The sequence below is a fragment of the Xyrauchen texanus genome, chromosome 17 (assembly GCF_025860055.1).
Source record: "Xyrauchen texanus isolate HMW12.3.18 chromosome 17, RBS_HiC_50CHRs, whole genome shotgun sequence".
Lineage (NCBI taxonomy): Eukaryota > Metazoa > Chordata > Actinopteri > Cypriniformes > Catostomidae > Xyrauchen > Xyrauchen texanus.
In genome coordinates, this window is record NC_068292.1 from 29,051,258 (window position 1) to 29,071,503 (window position 20,246).

At 37.4% G+C, this 20,246-nt stretch overlaps 2 protein-coding genes across 4 annotated transcripts in view; one reads left to right on the forward strand and one right to left on the reverse strand.

The window, feature by feature from the left end:
• The first annotated feature begins 1,459 nt into the window (after window positions 1-1,459).
• LOC127657518 (uncharacterized protein C18orf19 homolog B-like) lies at window positions 1,460-11,183 on the forward strand. The gene is made up of 4 exons (XM_052146344.1): window positions 1,460-1,597; window positions 3,671-4,116; window positions 9,453-9,564; window positions 10,161-11,183. Exons 2-4 carry the CDS (start codon window positions 3,707-3,709, stop codon window positions 10,479-10,481), a joined length of 843 nt encoding a protein of 280 aa, XP_052002304.1. The 5' UTR covers window positions 1,460-1,597; window positions 3,671-3,706; the 3' UTR covers window positions 10,482-11,183.
• A 112-nt stretch (window positions 11,184-11,295) lies between these two features.
• Window positions 11,296-20,246, reverse strand: part of ldlrad4b (low density lipoprotein receptor class A domain containing 4b) — a 75,257-nt gene continuing 66,306 nt past the window's right edge. For all 3 annotated transcript variants that reach the window (XM_052147753.1, XM_052147754.1, XM_052147755.1), the window contains 2 exons: window positions 19,707-19,757; window positions 11,296-16,698 (listed from right to left, as the gene is read on the reverse strand). In XM_052147753.1, the coding sequence (XP_052003713.1) occupies window positions 16,147-16,698; window positions 19,707-19,757 (603 nt within the window). In that variant the 3' untranslated portion in view covers window positions 11,296-16,146. The remainder of the gene's footprint in view (window positions 16,699-19,706; window positions 19,758-20,246) is intronic.

The following is a 20,246-nucleotide window of genomic DNA, read 5'->3' on the forward strand; positions in this document are numbered from 1 at the left end:
CATTTTTTAAGGGCTATTTTCTTGCTTTCCTGTTTCCACCATTCATTTAACCTTCTCAATTATCTTTGACTGTCTTTCACATTAACCGACAAGATGACAAATGTTTTTTCAAAATAATTTGTAATAATCTTGGTTGCATAACAACTTAAAAATCAAAAGGGAGATGATTGCGATAAAAGCAAGTGGAAGGAATGCCCGTGTTATTCATTCATTTATTAAGTCAAACCTGATGAAGGTGATTATTTAGGCTGAGCCCTAGCTGATTGCAGACAGGGGAAATAATTACTGGATCAGAACACAAGGCGGTTATGAAGGATATAATTAATTATGAGTCATGTTCTTACATTTGGATGACTGCTTTTAGGCTTCACCTAAATTTACCAGAAATATTTAATTATAAAAAAAGAGTTTCAAAGCATTTATGAATATTCAGAATCATTCATTATTTCTTTCTTTCTGTCTTTCTGAATACAATCAAGACAGAAGACAAGAATGTCCGAGTTTTGAACATGTAAACTTGATATTGAGAAAAAAATGTCATTAACTGTAAAAATAAATAAAATAAAAATGAAATGATATAATGAATAACTGAAATAATGTTTGCTAACTCCTTTGAATGAAAACACTGGCTTTGTTCTGTCAAGTTTATGGAGAACTGCTGTTTTCCTCATTTTACCGTCATCTAGTGGACAAAAGACTTTACTGCAGTTTAATCAAATTTCCAAATATAAATTCAAATGTAAAACCATAAAACCGAAAATATCCTATAGAAGTAATTTCCTTCTAATTTATATATATAAAATGCATTTAGATAAAAATAAATACTATAATAACAAATCTACATCCACATATGGAAACTGTATATCCAAATCCCTTATCCTAAATATTGTAAATATGGTAGGCCTGGGTTTAGAAAAGCAGTATAAAACAGAACCAGGATTCTTTCAACAAAACTAAGCCACAATGCGCCATAAAAGAGCATTGCCTCAAATGACTACACTTCCAAAAGAAGGGATAACAGTACATTCATGACTCCGTATCGGACACACTGCATTGAACCAGCCACTATTTAAGATAGGAAGGCATAACTTTGCAATAGTTGTGGATTACCGGAAACTGTTGAACATGTTCTATTAGAATACATAGGTTATTACAAAGAAAGATCTTACCTTAGAGAAGATGATAAAACCATTTCCAAAGCGATAAATAGTTTAACATTACAGAACTTACTGAATAAAAATTCAGAAGTAACTAAGGCTCTATTAGATTACCTAAAGACAACAGGTCTGATTAGAAGAATATACAATGAAGTTCTTGGGCAATATAATATTCAGATTAAATTATTTTCCATCTTTTTATTTCCTTCTTCATGAATGCCTCACACTTCATCCCAGTAGGTGGCAGAAATGCACCCAAGCTGGTTTGCCAACCGCCAATAAATCCAAAGAAGAAGAAGAACACTACACCTCCCATGATGCCGCGCGCAGCAGAGGTCCATGTGGATGTGTCTGGACTCTGAACGTGCGGTACATGACACAAGTCTGGTAGTACATGGAGCGCTGCGAGGACTCTCCTTAAAACCCAGAGCAGATCTTCTGTAAGTGTCCGTTCGTTGTTTTTAAACATATACTTTAATTTCCTACTGAAACGTTTATTCGACCTTAAAAATCTCGTGTCAGCTGTTGTAGCTAGCTATAAGTCCTGATACTGAAGGAGTGGCAAAGCAATGTCAGTTTCCTGAAGTTTAGGTCAGGGCCCTGTTAACTTCGTATAAACAGTTTTTATTCCGGAAAAACAACACCGAATGTTATCTGTAGAATATAAACATACCGTGATAATATTTAAATTTGTGGGATGCTAATGTGATGTCACTTATTATTATAAAAACATAATCTCAGGCATTTACGTAGAAGCTTCTAGTCAGTGGATTTTATTTAATTTATTTTTTTAAACCTTTTCTGTGCAAATCTCTGTATTTTTAACACTACATTAGATAACTACGTTAGTTAAGATGAACTAACAGCGAACAATACTTTTACAGCACGTATTATTCCTTGTTAATGTGGATTATAACATAGAATAGTACAAAAATTTAACACAAAGTTGTATATGTGTACATTAGTAAACATAATATGAATTTACAACGAACAATGTAACAATTTATGCATAAATGAACATTAACCTAGATTACTAAAAGTTGTAAAAAAAAGTAATTGTTAGTTCATGATACCTATTGTGTTTATAAATTGATTTACTAATACTAATTATTGAGTAGAACCTTATTTTAAAGTGTTGACAAATGTAATAAAAATATACACACAAATATCATAGACCAGTTAATTGGTTAATATGCTTGTTGTTTTGCTAAAGAAAATGGATGATGTAATTTTGCCTTTTTTAAACCCTTGGAAATGTGCTTATGATGCCCAAAAAGGTTTTCAAAGTAGGCAGTTGGCTTGAGAGTCAGTCAGTCAGTGTTTAGATTAAGGGTTTTAGAGAGTCTAAGGAAATATTCTTACCACCCTGAAAGGATAAACAAAGACTTTGGACTTGGTACATGAAGAGTTTATAGCTTTTGTAATTCAATGGCATTATTCGAATCCTAATGGACATTTTGATCAAACAGGAAACCATCTGTCCAAGCAGAGGATATTTGACTTTGCATTTATCTGACTAGTTATACCAAAACTAACCTCATTAATCCCTGGAATCACTCTACTGTTTTTTTTAACCTGATCAGTGTGACACACACACACGCTTGCGGCACTCCACCTGAAGGCAAAAATGTTCAAGGGGGAACAGAACGTGAAAGGGGGCGCCAATGTAGATGTCACATACATCTTTGAAAATGGGTAGTTGCGCCCCTGATTGAAGTTACCTAAAACATCTTCAAAGCACTAATTGCTAAAAGTCACCTTTTAATTGTGTAAATTATACACACCATCACCAGTTGTGTAAATTGTACACTGTAGATAAAGAAATAGATCAATGATCAAATATATAGAGTTTGTATGGAACTGATTCTCATGAAACATTTCAAGAAATTGTACACTGTAGATAATGAAATAGATCAATGATCAAATATATAGAGTTTGCATGGAACTGATTCTCATGAAACATTTCAAGAAAATGCCTTAATCCTTTTTTTACTCATAAATAAAAGAAATTAGGCTAAATTTTGCTTAAAGAAATTCAAACCTTTTTTAGGCCCACTAAGATTCTTTAAATTGTGATATATTTAAGATGGTTACGCACATTTACCCACCAATTCTCATTAACCTAATGTGAAAAAAAGATTGACTTTCTGATATTCACATTACCGCAGTGTGGTAAAAAGTGATCTAGTTATTAATTTGTAAAGTGTTTATGCAACATTGCAGTACTCCCTTGGCACTGCCTTTCATTTTTGCTGATTTTGATAATAAAACAGTATTAAGCTAGTATTTCTTTACTGGATGTCCATACGTTTTGCGGAAATGACAATGGGGATGTTGGGGTAAATTCACAATGTAAAACAAACTATGACCCTAAATATAGTGTTAATTTTGTTTATGCAAAATAGAATTTCATATTTTTTTTTATTGATTTGGGATTAAATATGACCCGGACATTTTCTTGACCGGTTTCTTGAGAATCACCCCAATTTGTTTTAAACTTCTGGCTTGTCCAGGTTCTATTGGTGGTGCTCCGTAAGAGGGGGGAGGTGATGCAGCGGCTGTGGTCTCCAGCCACGCTGCGGCTCCTGCTGCGCCCAGCATACCTAGGTCACACCTGGAGTGCGTGTGAGCTTCCTGTGGCCGTCCAGACCTCGCGCTACTTCAGATGCACTTCTATCATTAGGACAAAGGAGAGCCACAAAACATCGGCAGAGGAAGATACTCCATTAAACCCTCCACAGAGTCTTGCGGGGACAGAGGGTCTTTATAAGGCTGGTACAGGGTCTGGATCAGAGGCTGCCCCTCAGAATACTTTTGATATTGATCCTCTGCAGGACAAATCTATCGGGCTCTTTCAGAGATTTAAAAAGATGTTTAAACAATATGGAAAAGTTATGGTGCCTGTGCATATGGTCACGTCCACATTATGGTTTGGGAGCTTCTACTATGCTGCAATGAAGTAAGTAACATCAACATCCTACACAGTATCAAACATTTACCAATAAAAACAAACAATCCAAAAAGTTCATGTTAGTACACAACCAGTAAAAAAAAACATTCCCTGTCTTTGGTCAGTTAGGACCACTACTATACAATTATTCTGACATTTCACATTCTCAAAATAGAGTATGATTTATATCAGCTTTTATTTCTTTCATCACATTTCTAGTGGGTCAGAAGTTTACATATAGTTTGTGTTTGGTAGCATTGCCTTTACATAGTTTAACTTGGGTCAAACTTTTTGGGTAGCTTTCCACAAGCTTCTCACAATAAGTTCAATATGTCCTCCAGACAGAACTGGTGTAACTGAGTCAGGTTTGTATGCCTCTTCGCTCACACAGGCTTTTTCAGTTCTGCCCACACATTTTCTCATATCGGATTGAGGTCAGGGCTTTGTGATGGCCACTGCAATACCTTGACTTTGTTGTCCTTAAGCCATTTTGCCACAATTTTGGAGGTATGCATTGTCCATTTGGAAGACCCATTTGTGACTGAGCTTTAACTTCCTGGGTGATGTCTTGAGATGTTGCTTCAATATATCCACATCATTTTCCTTCCTCATGATGCCATCTATTTTTTTTAAAGTGCACCAGTCCCTCCTGCAGCAAAGCACCCCACAACATGATGCTGCCACCCCCGTGCTTCTCGGTTGGGATGGTGTTGGTGCAAGTCTAACCCTTTTTCATCCAAACAAAACAGTTCAACTTTTGTTTCATTAGACCAGAGGACATTTCTCCAAAAAGTAATATCTTTGTCCCCATTGGCAAAACTTGAATCTTGCTAACTGTAGTCTGGCATTTTATAGTGGTTTTGGAGCAGTGGCTTCTTCCTTGCTGAGCAGCCTTTCAGGTTATGTCGATATATGACACCATTTTTACTGTGGATATAGATACTTGTCTACCTGTTTCCTGCAGCATCTTCACAAAGTCCTTTGCTGTTGTTCTGGGATTGATTTGCACTTTTCGCACCAAACTACGTTCATCTCTAGGAGACAGAATGCGTCTCCTTCCGAAACGGTATGCTGGCTGTGTGGTCAGATATTGTTTATGCTTGTATACTAGTGTTTGTACAGATAAATATAGTACCTTCAGGCATTTGGAATTTGCTTCCAAGGATGAACCATACTTGTAGAGGTCCAAATTATTACTTTGCTGATTTCTTTTGATTTTCCCATGATGTCCAGCAAAGAGACACTGAGTTTGAAAGTACCGTAATTTCCGGGCTATTGAGCGCACCTGAATATAAGCCGCACCCACTGATTTTTAAATAAAATATTATTTTAAACATAAATAAGCCACACCTGTCTATAAGCCGCAGGTGCCTACCGGTACATTGAAACAAATGAACTTTACTCAGGCTTTAACGAAACACGGCTTGTAACAAAAATAAATAGGCTTTAACGAAACACTGTGTGGCAGCGGGGGCGTGGTCAAGCGTCCGTCCGGGAGAGAAAAGCGGTAATGGCGCTTACACCTGAGCTAAATTATGTCTAACACCGGTGTCTAATTTCAGTAAGCATGGGGAGAGCGGCATAAAAAGGCAGCAGCCACAGAGCTGAGAGAGTGACACACGTCAGTCTAGTGTTGGCGCATAGAAGAATTGAGAAACTTTATAAAATTGATTGTAAACATTGCTGTGGCCATTAAAAGCCTTACCTGGAACGTCAAGTGCCCTGCTGAAAACTGTCACACTGGTGCCCGTGTGACAGTTTTCCCAAGAAGGACACGTGAAGCAGGGCACTTGAAATTAGACACCGGTGTTAGACATAATATAGCGCAGGTGTAAGCGCCCTTACAGCTTTTCTCTCCCGGACGGGCGCTTGACCACGCCCCCGCTGCCACACACGGCTTGTAATAAAACATTTGCAGTAAACAGTAGCCTACCAAGTCATTGGTCACTCTTCCTCGTCCTGTGCACTGAAACCACTGAAGTCATCTCCTTCGGTGTCGGAGTTGAATAGCCTCAGATTTAGTTGTCTTTTTGCACTGAGTCAATTCCTCACGCTGCTGTTTCCAACGTCTTATCGACTCATTAAGACCAAGCTCCCGTGCAGCAGCCAGATCAATCGCCTTCAACTTGAAAGCGGCATCATATGCGTTTCTCCATGTCTTTGCCATGGTGAGGGTGACAAAATTACAACCGTAATCAGAATGATGGGAAGTTTGAGCGCGCTCGAATTAATCTAAACAGTAAACCAAAAAAGTTGTTTTGACCTTAACCCGTTCGGCAATTTCATTGGTCTAATGAAAGCTTCACGCCGCCAAAAAACTGAGCACGTCACAATGTTTTTTTTTATTTTTTTTTTATATATAAAATTTGAAAGCGGGAAAAATCCATATATTAGCCGTGTCATTGTATAAGCCGCGAGGTTCAAAGCGTGGGAAAAAAGTTGCGGCTTATAGTCCGGAAATTACGGTAGGCCTTAAAATACATCCAACGGTACACCTCCAATTCCTATACCTCCTATAAGAAGCTAATTGTCTAAAGGCTTGAAATAATTTTCTGGAAGCTGCTTAAAGGCACAGTTATCTTGGTGTATGTAAATTTCTGATCCACTAGGATATAGTAAATTAAAAGTGAAACAATCTGTTAAAAATTGTGTTCTGCCCAATGTAGATGTCCTAAACGACTTGACAAAACTAGAGTTGGCTTATATTAAATCTGTGGAGTGGTTACAAAAATTAAGTGTATGTAAACTTGACATCAAATGTACATGGGAACTCCTATACTGGTTAACATTAATATACTGTTTGTTTATTTTTTACCCGAAACTTACCATCTGAACAAAAAATAGAAATAAAAATATTTGAACTTGATCCAATAATGTACAGATTTTGTTGTTTCGAAAGGAAATTGTACTTTAATTCACCAAAGTGGCATTCAACTGATCACAAAGTATAGTCAGGACATTAATGATGTAAAAAACAGCATCACTATTTGAAAAAAGTAATTTTTCATCAAATCTAGACAGGCCTAATTTCCAGCAGCCATCACTCCTACAGCTTATCTTTGAGTAATCATGTGAAATTGCTAATTTGGTTCTAGAAAATCACTTGCCATTTATATCAAACACAACTAAAAGCTATTTGGTTTGTTAAATGAAGCTTAACATTGTCTTTGTGTTTATTTTTGAGCTGCCACAGTATGCAATAGACTGGCATGTCTTAAGGTCAATGTTAGGTCAAAAATGGCAAATATGGACAAACTGATGGCTGGAATGCCAAGGATCTGCAAAGCTGTCATTGTTGCACATGGATGATTCTTTGATGAGAATTCTGAAGTAGTTTAAAGTTCTTAATGTTTTTCAAATTGTAATAGTAATTTTTCATGTTATTAATGTCCTGACTATACATTGTGATTAGGGCTGGGTATCCAGTAAATAATCGAGTATCTAAAAACGTCTTGTCGTGCGGTATCAAATTTTGATACCTAAGGGGTTAATCTCGTCAAAGTCAGCGATAAGCATGCTAGATGTGCCCAAATCTAAAAGTGATTGGGTGTGTTTAGGCATCAAAGGAAAAACGCTAGTTTACGCTGGTTACGCCCAGAGGCGCGGCTCACACGTGACGCTGTAGTGTGGCTACATTTCACCAGGCTGGATGCCAACAGCGCGTGATGCAATATTTGCGACAAGATATGACAAATCTGATGAAGCATTTGACAGTGCACGGAATAAACTTAAAGAGCAGAATGTTGCTCCGTCTTCGACTGCAAGAAGACTGAGCCGGTGCAGTCATCCTCTCAGCGTCCTGCCACAGAGCTTCCTTCAAAACTACTGATCAATGCAGCGGCGCTATGACTGGGACACCGACAGCTAAGGTTAACGTTTAACCAACAAATACAATTGGCTAACTTGTAGTGGTACTTGCTTGTGGACATGTTAAATTAACGGTTCTGTGCGCGGTGTAGTCCTATTAACTGGGACCTACGTAACGTTAGATATTGTTTGGATGTATGGCTATAGATAGCTAGCTAAATCGATGCTAAAAATGCTGATCAAGTTTAACTCGCATTAAACTAGTTATCTTGTTAAACCGTACTTATCCTTGGGGTTGGCTGAATTTAACAGATTAGCTTTCTTGTTTGTTTTTTTCCCCTCTTCACATTAATGTTATAGCCCCTGGCATGAGGAGACCAGTCTTTGAGTCTGTTAAAAAAAAATAAAATAAAAAAAATCGTCAAACTGAAAAAAATTAAACCAAAGTTTGTAATCTTGTTAAAACGGATTTCATAAAATTGGTATAGAAAAAAGTATGGTTTAGGAACCAGTATCGAAGTCAAGGTATTTTAACGATACCCAGCCCTAATTGTGATCAGTTGAATGTCACTTTGGTGAATAAAATCTGTACATTATTCCAAACTTTTGGCCGCCAGAATATATTGATAAAAAAAAAAAAAAATTATTTTGTTATTTAAATGATTTGTAAGACAAGAGTGAGATGTTCGACTCAATATTGGACTAATTATTAGAATTTAAATAGTGGTCACTTTGGCAGAGAAGCATAGTGTATTGTAGTTATAAATAAGACATAAGCTCATACTTGTGTATTCCCAAATGCCTTATTACATAGATTTTTCTGTTATTGTTGTATATCAGCATGGATTGCATATTTAAATATATTGAGGGAGGGCTGCTTGCCATAGGCACAGCGATATGTCTTCACAATACCATCCATGTAATGACTACAACTGTTTGATTATGAGCTAACATAATAGATAAATACCAGCAAAACTATGTGCATATTAACTTCGTGCATAGTAATTAACCTATAGCGACAGTTTAGTTTTAAGGTAAAAGATGATTTTAAAGTTAGTAATTTAAGTGTACCAATTTGATTTGCAACTGGGTGTGTACAAAGAAGAATAACCTTGGGCCCTTAAAGTTCAGTCATTAATTCTGAGAAGATTTAAAGAGCTTTTTTCTTTTCTACATACTCCTCTTAATGTATGTTGCTTTGTTTGTCGATATTGTGATTTAATCTAACTCCAGTTAACTAGAGACTTTGAATTCCATGAACTCAATGAATTTAAGTGCTTTTTGCATCAAAGATAAAAAAAAAAAAAAAGAGCCGATTAAGCACGCTGCCGTTAAGGTGAGGCTGGCTGAGAGATTGAGTTTTACCAGATAAAGTCTGTCTGGGCTTCAGCAGGTCAGACAAGCTTTAGCGACGTCAGCTGGAAAATCAACTGCCGTTCCAAAGGCACACTCAGTTTCTTTGAGCTTACAAAAACATATAATCTCTCTTGTAAAGGTTAATCATGTAGACATGTGAATGTTCTTTGTGTTCTCTCCAGAGGGGTGAATGTGGTCCCGTTTCTGGAATTCATTGGTTTACCGGATTGGATGGTGGGAATTTTGCGAGATTCCCAGGGTGGCTATGCACTCACAGCCTATGCAATGTATAAGGTACAAACATCAATCACAGCATAGGAACATAAAGGTGCACTCGGTATTTTTGTTTATGTTGCGCTTGGTCATTTGGGAGTTAATGTGAACTTATACTATATTTAGTGCATAAATGCATGTCACATAAAAGCAAAGGTTTTACATTTCCAATGCCATTGTACCCTGTTCACAGTCAGCCATGATTTATTTATTCAGAAATTGAAAGTGTCCAATAATAGGAGGATTTCTGAATTAAAATGAGTGGTATTTGGCTGGTCATGTGATCTTAACATGACGACCCCAATGAGGCAGCCCAGCTCCTTGTAAATGTAAACCACTTTAGGCTACTGATAAGATGTAGTCATTATCTTTAATGAGTGTACATAAATTAAACAAACATGCCTTTCAAAAGTACTATAGATTTCTAGAGATGGAAAAATTAGCTAGTGCACAAAAAAAAAAACCTGCCCCCAAAATTCATCATCAGACTTCTATGGTGCCATATGTGTTTGCAATATAAAGTATTATATCCTATGTTTTGTGTCTAATAAAATCTATGCATTTCATTCCATTAGCTGTATAATTGAGAATAGTATTTAAACACTTTGCCTTCACAGCTCGCTACACCTGCCCGATACACTGTTACCCTGGGGGGCACATCCATGTCTGTACAGTACCTCCGCAAACATGGATACCTGTCTACCCCTCCACCTGTTAAAGAGTATCTGCAAGACAAAATGGAGGAGACAAGGGAACGGCTGACTGAAAAGATGGAGGTGACGAAAGATAGGTTTTCTGAGAAAATGGAAGAAACCAAAGAACTACTCTCAGGACGAATGGAGGAGACAAAAGAGCGCTTCTCTGAGACCAAAGACAAATTTTCAGAGAAACTGCAAGAGACAAAAGACAAAATGTCTTTACGGAAAAAAGCGGAGTAGGCTGATGGCTGCATGGTTTGCGGTGAACAGACAAATCACACTTTACCATGAAAGGAGAATCATTACTAAATGACGCATGAGCATAGAGAAATGTTATTTTACATAAAGAATTTCTCAACATCAGTTATCACTGTCACAAGGTGTTTGGGTGTTCTTATAGTGGACTTGTGGTACTCCTAATTGACTTAGTAAGGTACTAGATGTTAAAACAACAACTGTCATTACTAAATGGTTTTCATGCACTTAAATCCACAAGTTGAATGCTGGAGGGAAACAAACTTGAAATTGCTAGAAAATCACTAGAATTATTTACTGTATTAAGCCAGAATCAGGTGTTTGTTTGCATATATTTGAGTTTTGTTTAAAAAAAAAAAAAAGCCAGCCAAGTTATAATAAAATAGCAATTTTGGATGGATTTTTTAAAATTATTTTTCTGTTTTTGTTTGGATAACATGCAGTGCGTCATATATGAATTCTTATGCAAAATGCCTGGGCAGTCATCCATACAGGTCCTGTTTTAATGATGGACTGCACTATTTGTCTGTGTATCTGGATTGTTTAAAAGGTCAGTGGGTAATGGAGTGAAGACATTTCATAATCCACTTGTAATTCACATGTTTGGAAATAACACATTTAATCTGTTTACTTGTATTAAAAAGCACTTGTGATGCTGCTAGTTTTAATAAAAAAAATAAATCAAAATATGTACAAGTGTTCATTAAGAGTAATAAAATTGGTCATCTGACAAATGCACATACAATTATTGTATGTATTAAAACCCAAGAGGATCTATATATTAAACACAACACAAATTGATAGTTTTTAGTTTATTAGTTTAGCTGCAGTTGGATGACAGCAGAAGTACAAGCATAAGTGTTTGACTATAACAGTGATTAGAGCAACATGGTTTGATTACTTTTGTTCTGAAAACGAGAATTGCAATAAAATACCTTATGCTTGAAACCTAGCTACCCCACAATGGTAAAAAAAAAAAACACAACTGTTTTAAAAGTGTAGTAAATATGTACGTGTATCTAAAATGTCCACGTATGTGAACATACAGAGTATCATCAGTCAAATTGTTTTTCTAAAAGGTCTGTGAAATTGTTTCTAGTTCTGAATGGCTCAGAAGCTGTTTTCACATACACTTGATAAGCATCAGGGTGCAACAATTATGAACCTTTTCTGTAACCGTTAATTCTCAGCACTTGTGCAGAGAATAAAATGAAAAGCTTTTTGTCACTTTGATAAGCATCTTGGTACATTGCTCAAAACTTCGCAACTGTTGTTAGTCAGGTGCTTGTAGCCAAAATGCCATTGCTATGTACATTATCTTCAGGTATACAATAGACATGCGAATACAAGGTACTGTACAGTGGAGCACCAGCACATAAATATCTGCAATTAAAATAATGTTTTGCTCCTATACGCCACATACACAGAATGTCAAATATATAACAAAATACGAATGTTAAAACTACTTATCTCTCATTTGGTTCATTATTAAACTTTGCAAAGACAGGAAGCACAACACAGAGTAGCATGAAAAACCATGTACATTATTGGGACTCAAACTAATACTGTCATTTCAAACAGTCTGGTGAAATCCAAATTGTTTTAATTCAGCAAGGCTGTAATCACAACCCCTCAGTGTTTCGGTCTGTGATTGGAAGTCTGGCACTGATTGGTTAGTTTCCATAGACTGGATTCCAATGTATAATTAAAAGGTTATGGTAATTTTTTGATTAAGTATCAAACTTGTCAAATGACAATCCCTTTGTGTGTATGTGCCTCTTGTGGTTGGGGCAGGGTCAAAAGCAACATTCTTACTGTAGCGTGATGTTACTTATAAAAAAAAAGAAATGCTCTGTAGTTTAGTATTTTCATAATCAAACATCTTTCTGATAACTTTCCTTTTGCACACACACACAAAAAAAAAAAAACATTTGCACTGTAGGCATTTACAAATCCGTTGCCACCGCACCATGTTAAAATCTTTATATCAACTTTAAATTATGTTACATTATTAACAATGTCATTTCTCTGTGGTTTCTACCCATTGGGTAGGATATGTGCATCCAGACAAAACATTATTTACAGCACCTTACAAATAAAAGAGGATTAAAAAAAAAAAAAAAAAAAAAAGATTACCTTACACAGAAGAAAGCACCATTGGAAGTGAGGCACAGCTAAGGTGGGAACTTTTAGAGTGCAAGTGGGTTCCTATGTCGCTCAAAAACGATACGATCAATAGGCACCGATTCAGCTCACGAGTAACATGCAAACTCCTTGGACAGTAGAAAACAGCCGAAAAAAGCTCTGAGACACAAACCAAAACCAGACAAACCATAGAGAAAAAAGTGGTAGTCTTTATCACAAAGGGTGATGGAAAGGAAGGCAAAAGAAAAAGTGCAGCAGATGAAAAGCAGCATCGCAGCAGCAAAAGCGGGAGCTACCAACTCACTATGAAGCTTAGCTCTGCAAAATGAATACAGCCAGTGAAAAGAGCAACAGGTGATTGGAAAAGTTTTTTTTTTTTTAAAGGAGGCAGTTTCAAATGCAGACATGCATTGTGCTCTCATTTTGCACATTGTATCCTTGATATTTCTATGCAAGTAGTCTGAGAGAACACATCTTCAAACTCTGCAAAGTTGTGAGCTTTTATAGCCTGTGCTTGAAAGACAAGAGCATCTAGACACCACTCAAGCGAATCAACAATTATATATATAGCAGCAGAGCAGTTGAAATTCTAGAATTCTTCATCTAGCCAAACCAAGATGCTTGGATTCTAGAATTAAAAATTTAGCCAAGCAGCTGGGATTTGAGAATTCTAAATCCAGCCTAGTTGCTAGGTTTCTAGAAATGCAACTCTAGCCAGGCAGCAGGGATTCTAGAATTGCATCTGTAGCCAAGAAGCAGGGATTCTAGAAATTGAGCTCTATCCTAGCTGCTAGGATTATAGAATTTGAACTTTAGCCAAGCAGCTAGGATGCTACAAATCCGAATGTAGCCAAGCAGCTGGGATTCAAGAATGGGAACTCGTCTAGCTGCTGGTGTTATAGAATTGCAAATCTAACCTAGCAGTTGGGAGTATAGAATTCCAAATGTAGCCAAGCTGCTGGGAATCTAGAATTGGAACTCTAGCCAAGCAGCAGAGATTATAGTATTGGAAGCCAAGGTGCTGAGGTTCTAGAATTCTACATCTAACAATGCAATTGGAATTCTAAAATTCAAAACCATCATGCAGATGGGATTCTAGAATGTTGTTATCTAATCCCAACTGCTGGTATTCAAGAATTCCAACTTTAACAAAGTTGTTGAGATTTTAGAATCTGAAGTCTAGCCAAACTGCTAGGATTCTAAAGTGTCCAAGGTGATGAGATTCTCAAATTCTACTACTGGCCTAGCTGCTAGGAGTCTATATTTCAAAATCTAGAGCAAGAGAGAGTTGATTTGTTTAGTCTTGTTTGGAACACACGTGTCCAGATGACACAATTTCTAAAAATAATAATTAAAAAAAATACTACTATTAATAATAAAAAAATCCCACCTATTGCAGGGCAAAAACAAGAGTAAAGCCAACCTATACAGACATTGAAAATCTGAACACATTTGGATTGGCTGACTCTAACATTCGGAGTACAAATAGAGTAGCTTATAAAGGTGAGTGTGTTGCTTTTGAAAATATTTTTTGACCATAATTCCCATCTAACGAAAACAAACTTAAAAGTATAAAATCACCATGGCCTTTTCTGTCTTTGACAGATTAAATGGTGACTAAAAACAGGGGCTCAGTCTTCAGTCTCCTTATTAAAGGGATATGTGTGCACTACACTGGTAAGTGTCTTTGGGGTTTCTCCTAAATTCTTTAGACCTCTGGACCAGATTCAAGAAACATCCTGTTTCTGGGCCTACATGGTTTTAATAAATTGCACCAAAGCTTAAACTGAATGCTGAGTCTCGCTCAGAAAGTCTCCTCTTGGATCTTAAGACTGTATGTTTATGTGGCAAGAGGAATACATTTGGACATGAAGAGAAGTTCAGTGTTCAGTATGTGTGCGGTGGACAGGACATGGTGTCAGGATCGGGTTCACTGTGGGTGGTGACAGAGTGACATCCAAGGCAACAGGACAGAGGATTGCTGGGTAAAAAAAGAGATTTTCAAAAATGCCCATCACATTAGCCCTTGACTTCACATTTTTAAACCTGATTGATTGTCATTGGGGACTAGATCAGCAAGCAAAACAGTATTTGTAATCCTTCAACCACACTGATATTTTGATTAAAAGATTCTTAGAACGTCAGTTGGCTGTGTTCAGGAATTGGCCCTCTGTGGCGGAAATGGTACAATGTTGACCCTTAACCTCTGAAAATTATATTGTTTTCTTCACAGACTGCAGCTCAAAAAAAAAAGTTAGTTGAGTTAGTTCAATCATAAATGAAAATTCTGTTAATCATTTACTCATCCTCATGTCATTCCAAACCTGTATGACTTCAGTACAATTGTCATTAGCATTTACTTTCATGACATGGTGAATGTTAAGGAGATCGCTAGTTCCTAACATTTGCTTTTGTTTTCCACTGAATAAAGAAATTCATATGGGTTTGAAAAAGTGTGAGATTAAGTAAAGGATGTCTGAATTTGTTTGATGAATTATCACTTTAAGAATAATTTTAAAAAATTGGGCAGATGGAGAACAGATTGGAGAACTGCTACAGTGCACTCTTCTTTCCAGAACTTCTTTAGAATAAATGACATAACATCTAGTAGTAACAGGTCCAATCTGTTCACTTCCAAATGTAAAGTGAGTTTTTTACACTTCACCTTGAATCAGCTGGAGTTTGTGAAAGTGGCTTGAAGTGTCACTGGAGATGATAGATGAGAGTTGAGCAGACACTCTGTATTCTGTGCCTCTTTTAGATTAGATTATTTTAGGCTGGATCAAAGATTTTTCTTGTGCTGAAGACATACTAGATCACTTCCCTACCATAGAGAGCTTGCATTGAAGCATATGATCAGATCTACATGAAAATAAACCATACAAACAGTAGACATACACCCCCCACCCCCCCCTAAATTTCTCTGATCAACATTAACAGTAGTGCAAATTTCATAGAAGGGTTTTGATTTAAGTGTTGAACAAGTCTTTAAGACAGTCAAGCCCCATGTCACCTTCTACATAAACCTTGGCACTAGGATTTGGATTTTCACCATTTTTCCGCATGTACGTTTAGTTAATGCAGCACAGATCTCGGTCTTTACAAAAGAAATTCTTATCCACACAGCTAGTGTGGCTTGGGTAGGAGGGGACGTTCAAGAGGGACGTTCGAAACCAACAAAAACAAAAACAACAACTAAAAGCTTGCCTTGTGCTAGAATATTTTTCTTAATTGTAGGCTATACACAAGTAATACAAAAACAACAAATGTGGGAGACTGCAGGCAGTGCATAAACCGCAGTGTTAGCGCAGCTGGTCTGACAAAAAAAAGAAATGATTCTTTAGTACGCTCAGCTCCACTTTGTTACTTTTTTAACAAACGGTTTAGCTTGTGTTGCCAAGACCCATTAAGCTTTGTTCTGAACGGGAGTGTCTAGAGGGAGAACCCCTTTCCTTATGGGTGGAGAGTGAGAGCAATTTCCAATCGTGTGCTAGCCTCACCCCTCTCACACAAGCTCCTCCCTCTGTCTGTTCTTGCTCAGTGCTATTGTGCTATCTGGGCTGCTCTGATCTGTCCTGCCCCTGGACGGAGGCTGCACAGTGACAGAGACAGGCGGGTTATTGCTGTGCTGGTGGAGGTAAAGTACTATGCCCGAGTTCTCTCCGATGACTTGACTGTAAGCAGGTGGCGGGCCCTCCATGCGTCCATGGGTACTGTAACTGGTAGCACTGATCCCAGAGTTGCTACTGGGAGGGCGTGGCCCACTGCCAGCCCCTGAACCATGCATGTCAATGAGGTCGCTGTCGAAGATGGTCCGGTTGGGAGGGGCACGCACAGACTCTCTGTTGAGCTCGAGCTGCTGTTCAGGGTCTCTTAGCTGCAGTGTGCAGGGACCCTGGTATGGTGGAGGTTCCTCTCCGTCCGACAGTGAGATAGTGGGTGGCAGATCGATCTCATGCTGCAGGTATGGGTAAGTGGGCTGGAAACGTCTGAAGCGGTTATGCTGCATGAAAGTGGGAGCGGTAAAACGATCCCTTAGCTGAGGTGCGTACACCACCTGCAGAGGAGAAAAAACAAAACAAAATGAGAACCATCAGTCTCAGTTTTAGAAGACCCAATGACATAACACAAAAGATTAGTATGAGGGCTGCATGATATGGAGGAAAATTGCAATATGTTGGTGTTAGTATAGAAAATACTATCCAGACGCTTTATGCTGCCTTCCTCGCAGCCACTCTTGGATCAAGAGATCAAATTCACCGGTGGGAAGAAATACATAGACACAGAATGTCACAAGCAGTTCTTCGATTTATTAAAAGCAAGCAAGGGGTTTATATGTTTTTTGTCACACAAGGCTGGTTAAACCCTTTACCTCAAACTTTCCCAATACTCCATAAAGTGCATCCGGAAAGTATTCACAGCACTTCACTTTTCCCACATTTTGATATGTTACAGCTTTTTTCCAAAATGGATTAAATTCATTATTTTCCTTAAAATTCAACAAAAAATACCCCATAATGACAACGTGAAAGAAGGTCACATTGTTCCATATGAGGCCTATTTCTCACAGTTGGATAATGCGATAATCCTATGATGACATCATCAGAGCTCACAGAACATCAGATTCCAAACAAAGTTGTCTGAGTTGGTACTCTGTATTGCAGAAAGTGTAGTATCGTTTAGTATCTTTAGAATTTTAGTATTGACTTGGTTCCGAAGTACCGGTACTTTTGACATCCCTACCAGGGCCACAATCCTGCAGAGTTTAGTTCTAACTTTAGAATCCGGAGCACACTGATTATGCCGGTGCCACACTAGCCGATTTTTCCAATGATTTTCATTTTTGAGCTTCACTAACATAATCGCCGGCCAGGCGGAGGGAGTCGAAGCACGTATTAGCGTCGCTCAGCGGGAGGTCGTTATTCACTTGCTGAGCTAATGGTTTCAGCAACAGTACAGTATATCAAAACATTGAGATTTTTTTTTTCTGTCGCCGTGGCAGGGTCTTGTGTTCTCGTCTAGTGAACAATGAGCATCTTTTCTTACTGAGGAACTGACAAAATGTCAGGTTGATCTGAATGTTTTTATTGCACTGTATATCATCACAAACACGGATTGTACTTCATAGTGATTCTGTCACAAGTGTTTTTCCTGCCTTTTTTCCCTACACTAAAATTACATCACAAAGCAGAGCCACAACAGTCTTTTAATTGAACATAATTTCATAACTCACTAAAAGCTGCATATAGACATGCACTTTCTAAAACAAGCCTTGAGGAGATAAATACAAAATCACCTACTTTCACAAGGTATGTTACTTCGTGAATCGCACACCTGGCTCATTTGTTTAGGAATCTGGTGCATTTTCTCCCTTGGTTTGGTTCGTATAGGAAAATATGAACACGGAAATTGCACTCGGATCTGCACCAAAACAATTGGCCAATTGCAAATGAACACTAGAGCGGTTCACTTGTGGTGAGACAAATAATATCTAACCATGAATGTACATAATGGATCTGCGGAGAAGAAATTTGTAGTTCAGCTCGTCACTAATTCATCATCATAAAGTGGATGCAGCCTTTTGGAAAATGCATTAAATATAGATGCACATTTAAAATGAGAGTTATTGAATAATTCCTGAGGTATGGGCCACATAAGATATGCCACTGTTTTGGTTCAGTTCTGGCAAAAATAGATATGCACCAGATTTAGGCTTCAGTCACTTTCTGAGTTGGGCCACATTTCAGCTGTTTATTTCAGGCAAAGCTGTGCTAAAGGAAATTTGCTAACTGGATAATGAATGATAAAATAACCACAACACAAATTTTACAACTCATACTCAGCTGTGTGTTGGATAATGTTGATTTACAGCGCAACCTCAGACTGGAACGCACATTCTCTAACAGGCGGTGAGGTTTTGCATAACTGTGACATAAATAATACTTTAATATTTGTAACTGTAACCCACTGACACATTTGTACAATAATATAATTTTAAGTGGTTTATCAATGTATGAGCTAAATCTACTAAATGAAAGAAATGCAACATTGTAACTATTTTTGCCCCTGTTTCAGAATAAATCAAGCAAGCTACAGGACTAAAAAAACAAAAACACACTAATGCAATTGTTTATGGTCGCATGGTACATGGTTGTTATTTCGGCGAGATCCACGTGACAAGGAATCAGAGAGAGTTGCAGTGAGTTAATATGTGCTCATTAAGTGCACTAGATTACTTTATTTTACATCTTGCATTAAACATATTAAACAACTTCGCAACGATGGCTGTTTAGGCCATTTGCGAGCAAATACAAACATTTCCATATACATGGATATCTTCAAAAGGCTAAAAAAGCTATAAGATAGATTGTATGAGAAAGAATCTGGATGCTCAGCTAGAACAACATTAAAAGAAAACTGTTTTTTTTACTGGTGTATATTTAAGCAGATAACAGCGTACCTTTTTACAATATGATATTCTACTCATGCCATTTCAACAAAGATAATTAATGACCACTCTCCCATTTTCATATAAACTCACCAGGGCCCCAAAGTTAAACAGTTCCGAGTTCAGACATTAGTATGCAAATGTGCAGAAATATAATTCATTTGAGTAAAATCTGCATGTCAGTTAGCCGCTGAGATCAGCCTCATTACTGCAGGGGCCACATTTACATTAGTGAGTTTGAGGCTGATGAGAGGTAATTTACGCAAAAAGACCATGAGTGTCTGGCCTCTCAGACGGCTGTCTAGACGCTGCCAGAGGAGGGTAAGAGATTAATGAACCGCTGAGAGAGACACCCCCCCCCCCCAAAACAATGAATATATATGCATTCGTTCTCTCCACACACTATATTTTAAGTGCTATCACTCACATACACCGTAACAGAGATGTTTCCTCCCTTACACACACCTACACTGAGAAAACACTCATGCACACACAGACACAACACACATTTGAGGAGAATTCACTCTTTGTAACAGGCAGATGTCATTTACACAAGGACAAAAAACAACCCTTCAAATTAGACAACAGTGCAGAGGTCACACACACAAACAGCTTACCTCAGATGCCCCTTGTCTCAGCCCATTATCTGATGGCCACAAAGAACCCTCCTGTAAACGAGGAAAAACAGACAGATATAAAATTCAATTATTTGAATTTTTGGATGAGCACATTTTACCACATATACACTTTTTTATATTTTTTCAGTCATTTTACCGGTCAAAAGTTTTGAAACACATAATGACAACACTTTCACATTTTAGAATAATAATAAGTCATCAAAACTATGGAATAACATAAGTGGAAATATGGGAATTATGTTTTGACTAAACAAAATCAAAAATGAAATCAAAATGAAATCAAAACTGTGTTAAATTTTAGCATCATCAAAGCACCTTTGGCCTAGAATTTGCAGAAATTTACGCCTGACATTTTACTCCTGGTATCACCCTGGGATGTTTTTAAACAGTATTGAAGGAGTTCCCATCTATGTTGGGTACTTATTGGCTGCTTTTCTTTATTATTTGGTCTAAGTCATCAATTTCAAAAACTTTTTGGTTTAAATTTTAGTTTTATAATGAAATAAATTAATATGTGTG

Coding starts and splice junctions, on each gene's coding strand:
- LOC127657518 (XM_052146344.1), top strand. CDS start 3,707: ATGCAGCGGCTGTGGTCTCCAGCCACGCTGCGGCTCCTGCTGCGCCCA. Junction 4,117..9,452: donor TTCTACTATGCTGCAATGAA/GTAAGTAACATC, acceptor TGTTCTCTCCAG/AGGGGTGAATGTGGTCCCGT. Junction 9,565..10,160: donor CAGCCTATGCAATGTATAAG/GTACAAACATCA, acceptor TTGCCTTCACAG/CTCGCTACACCTGCCCGATA.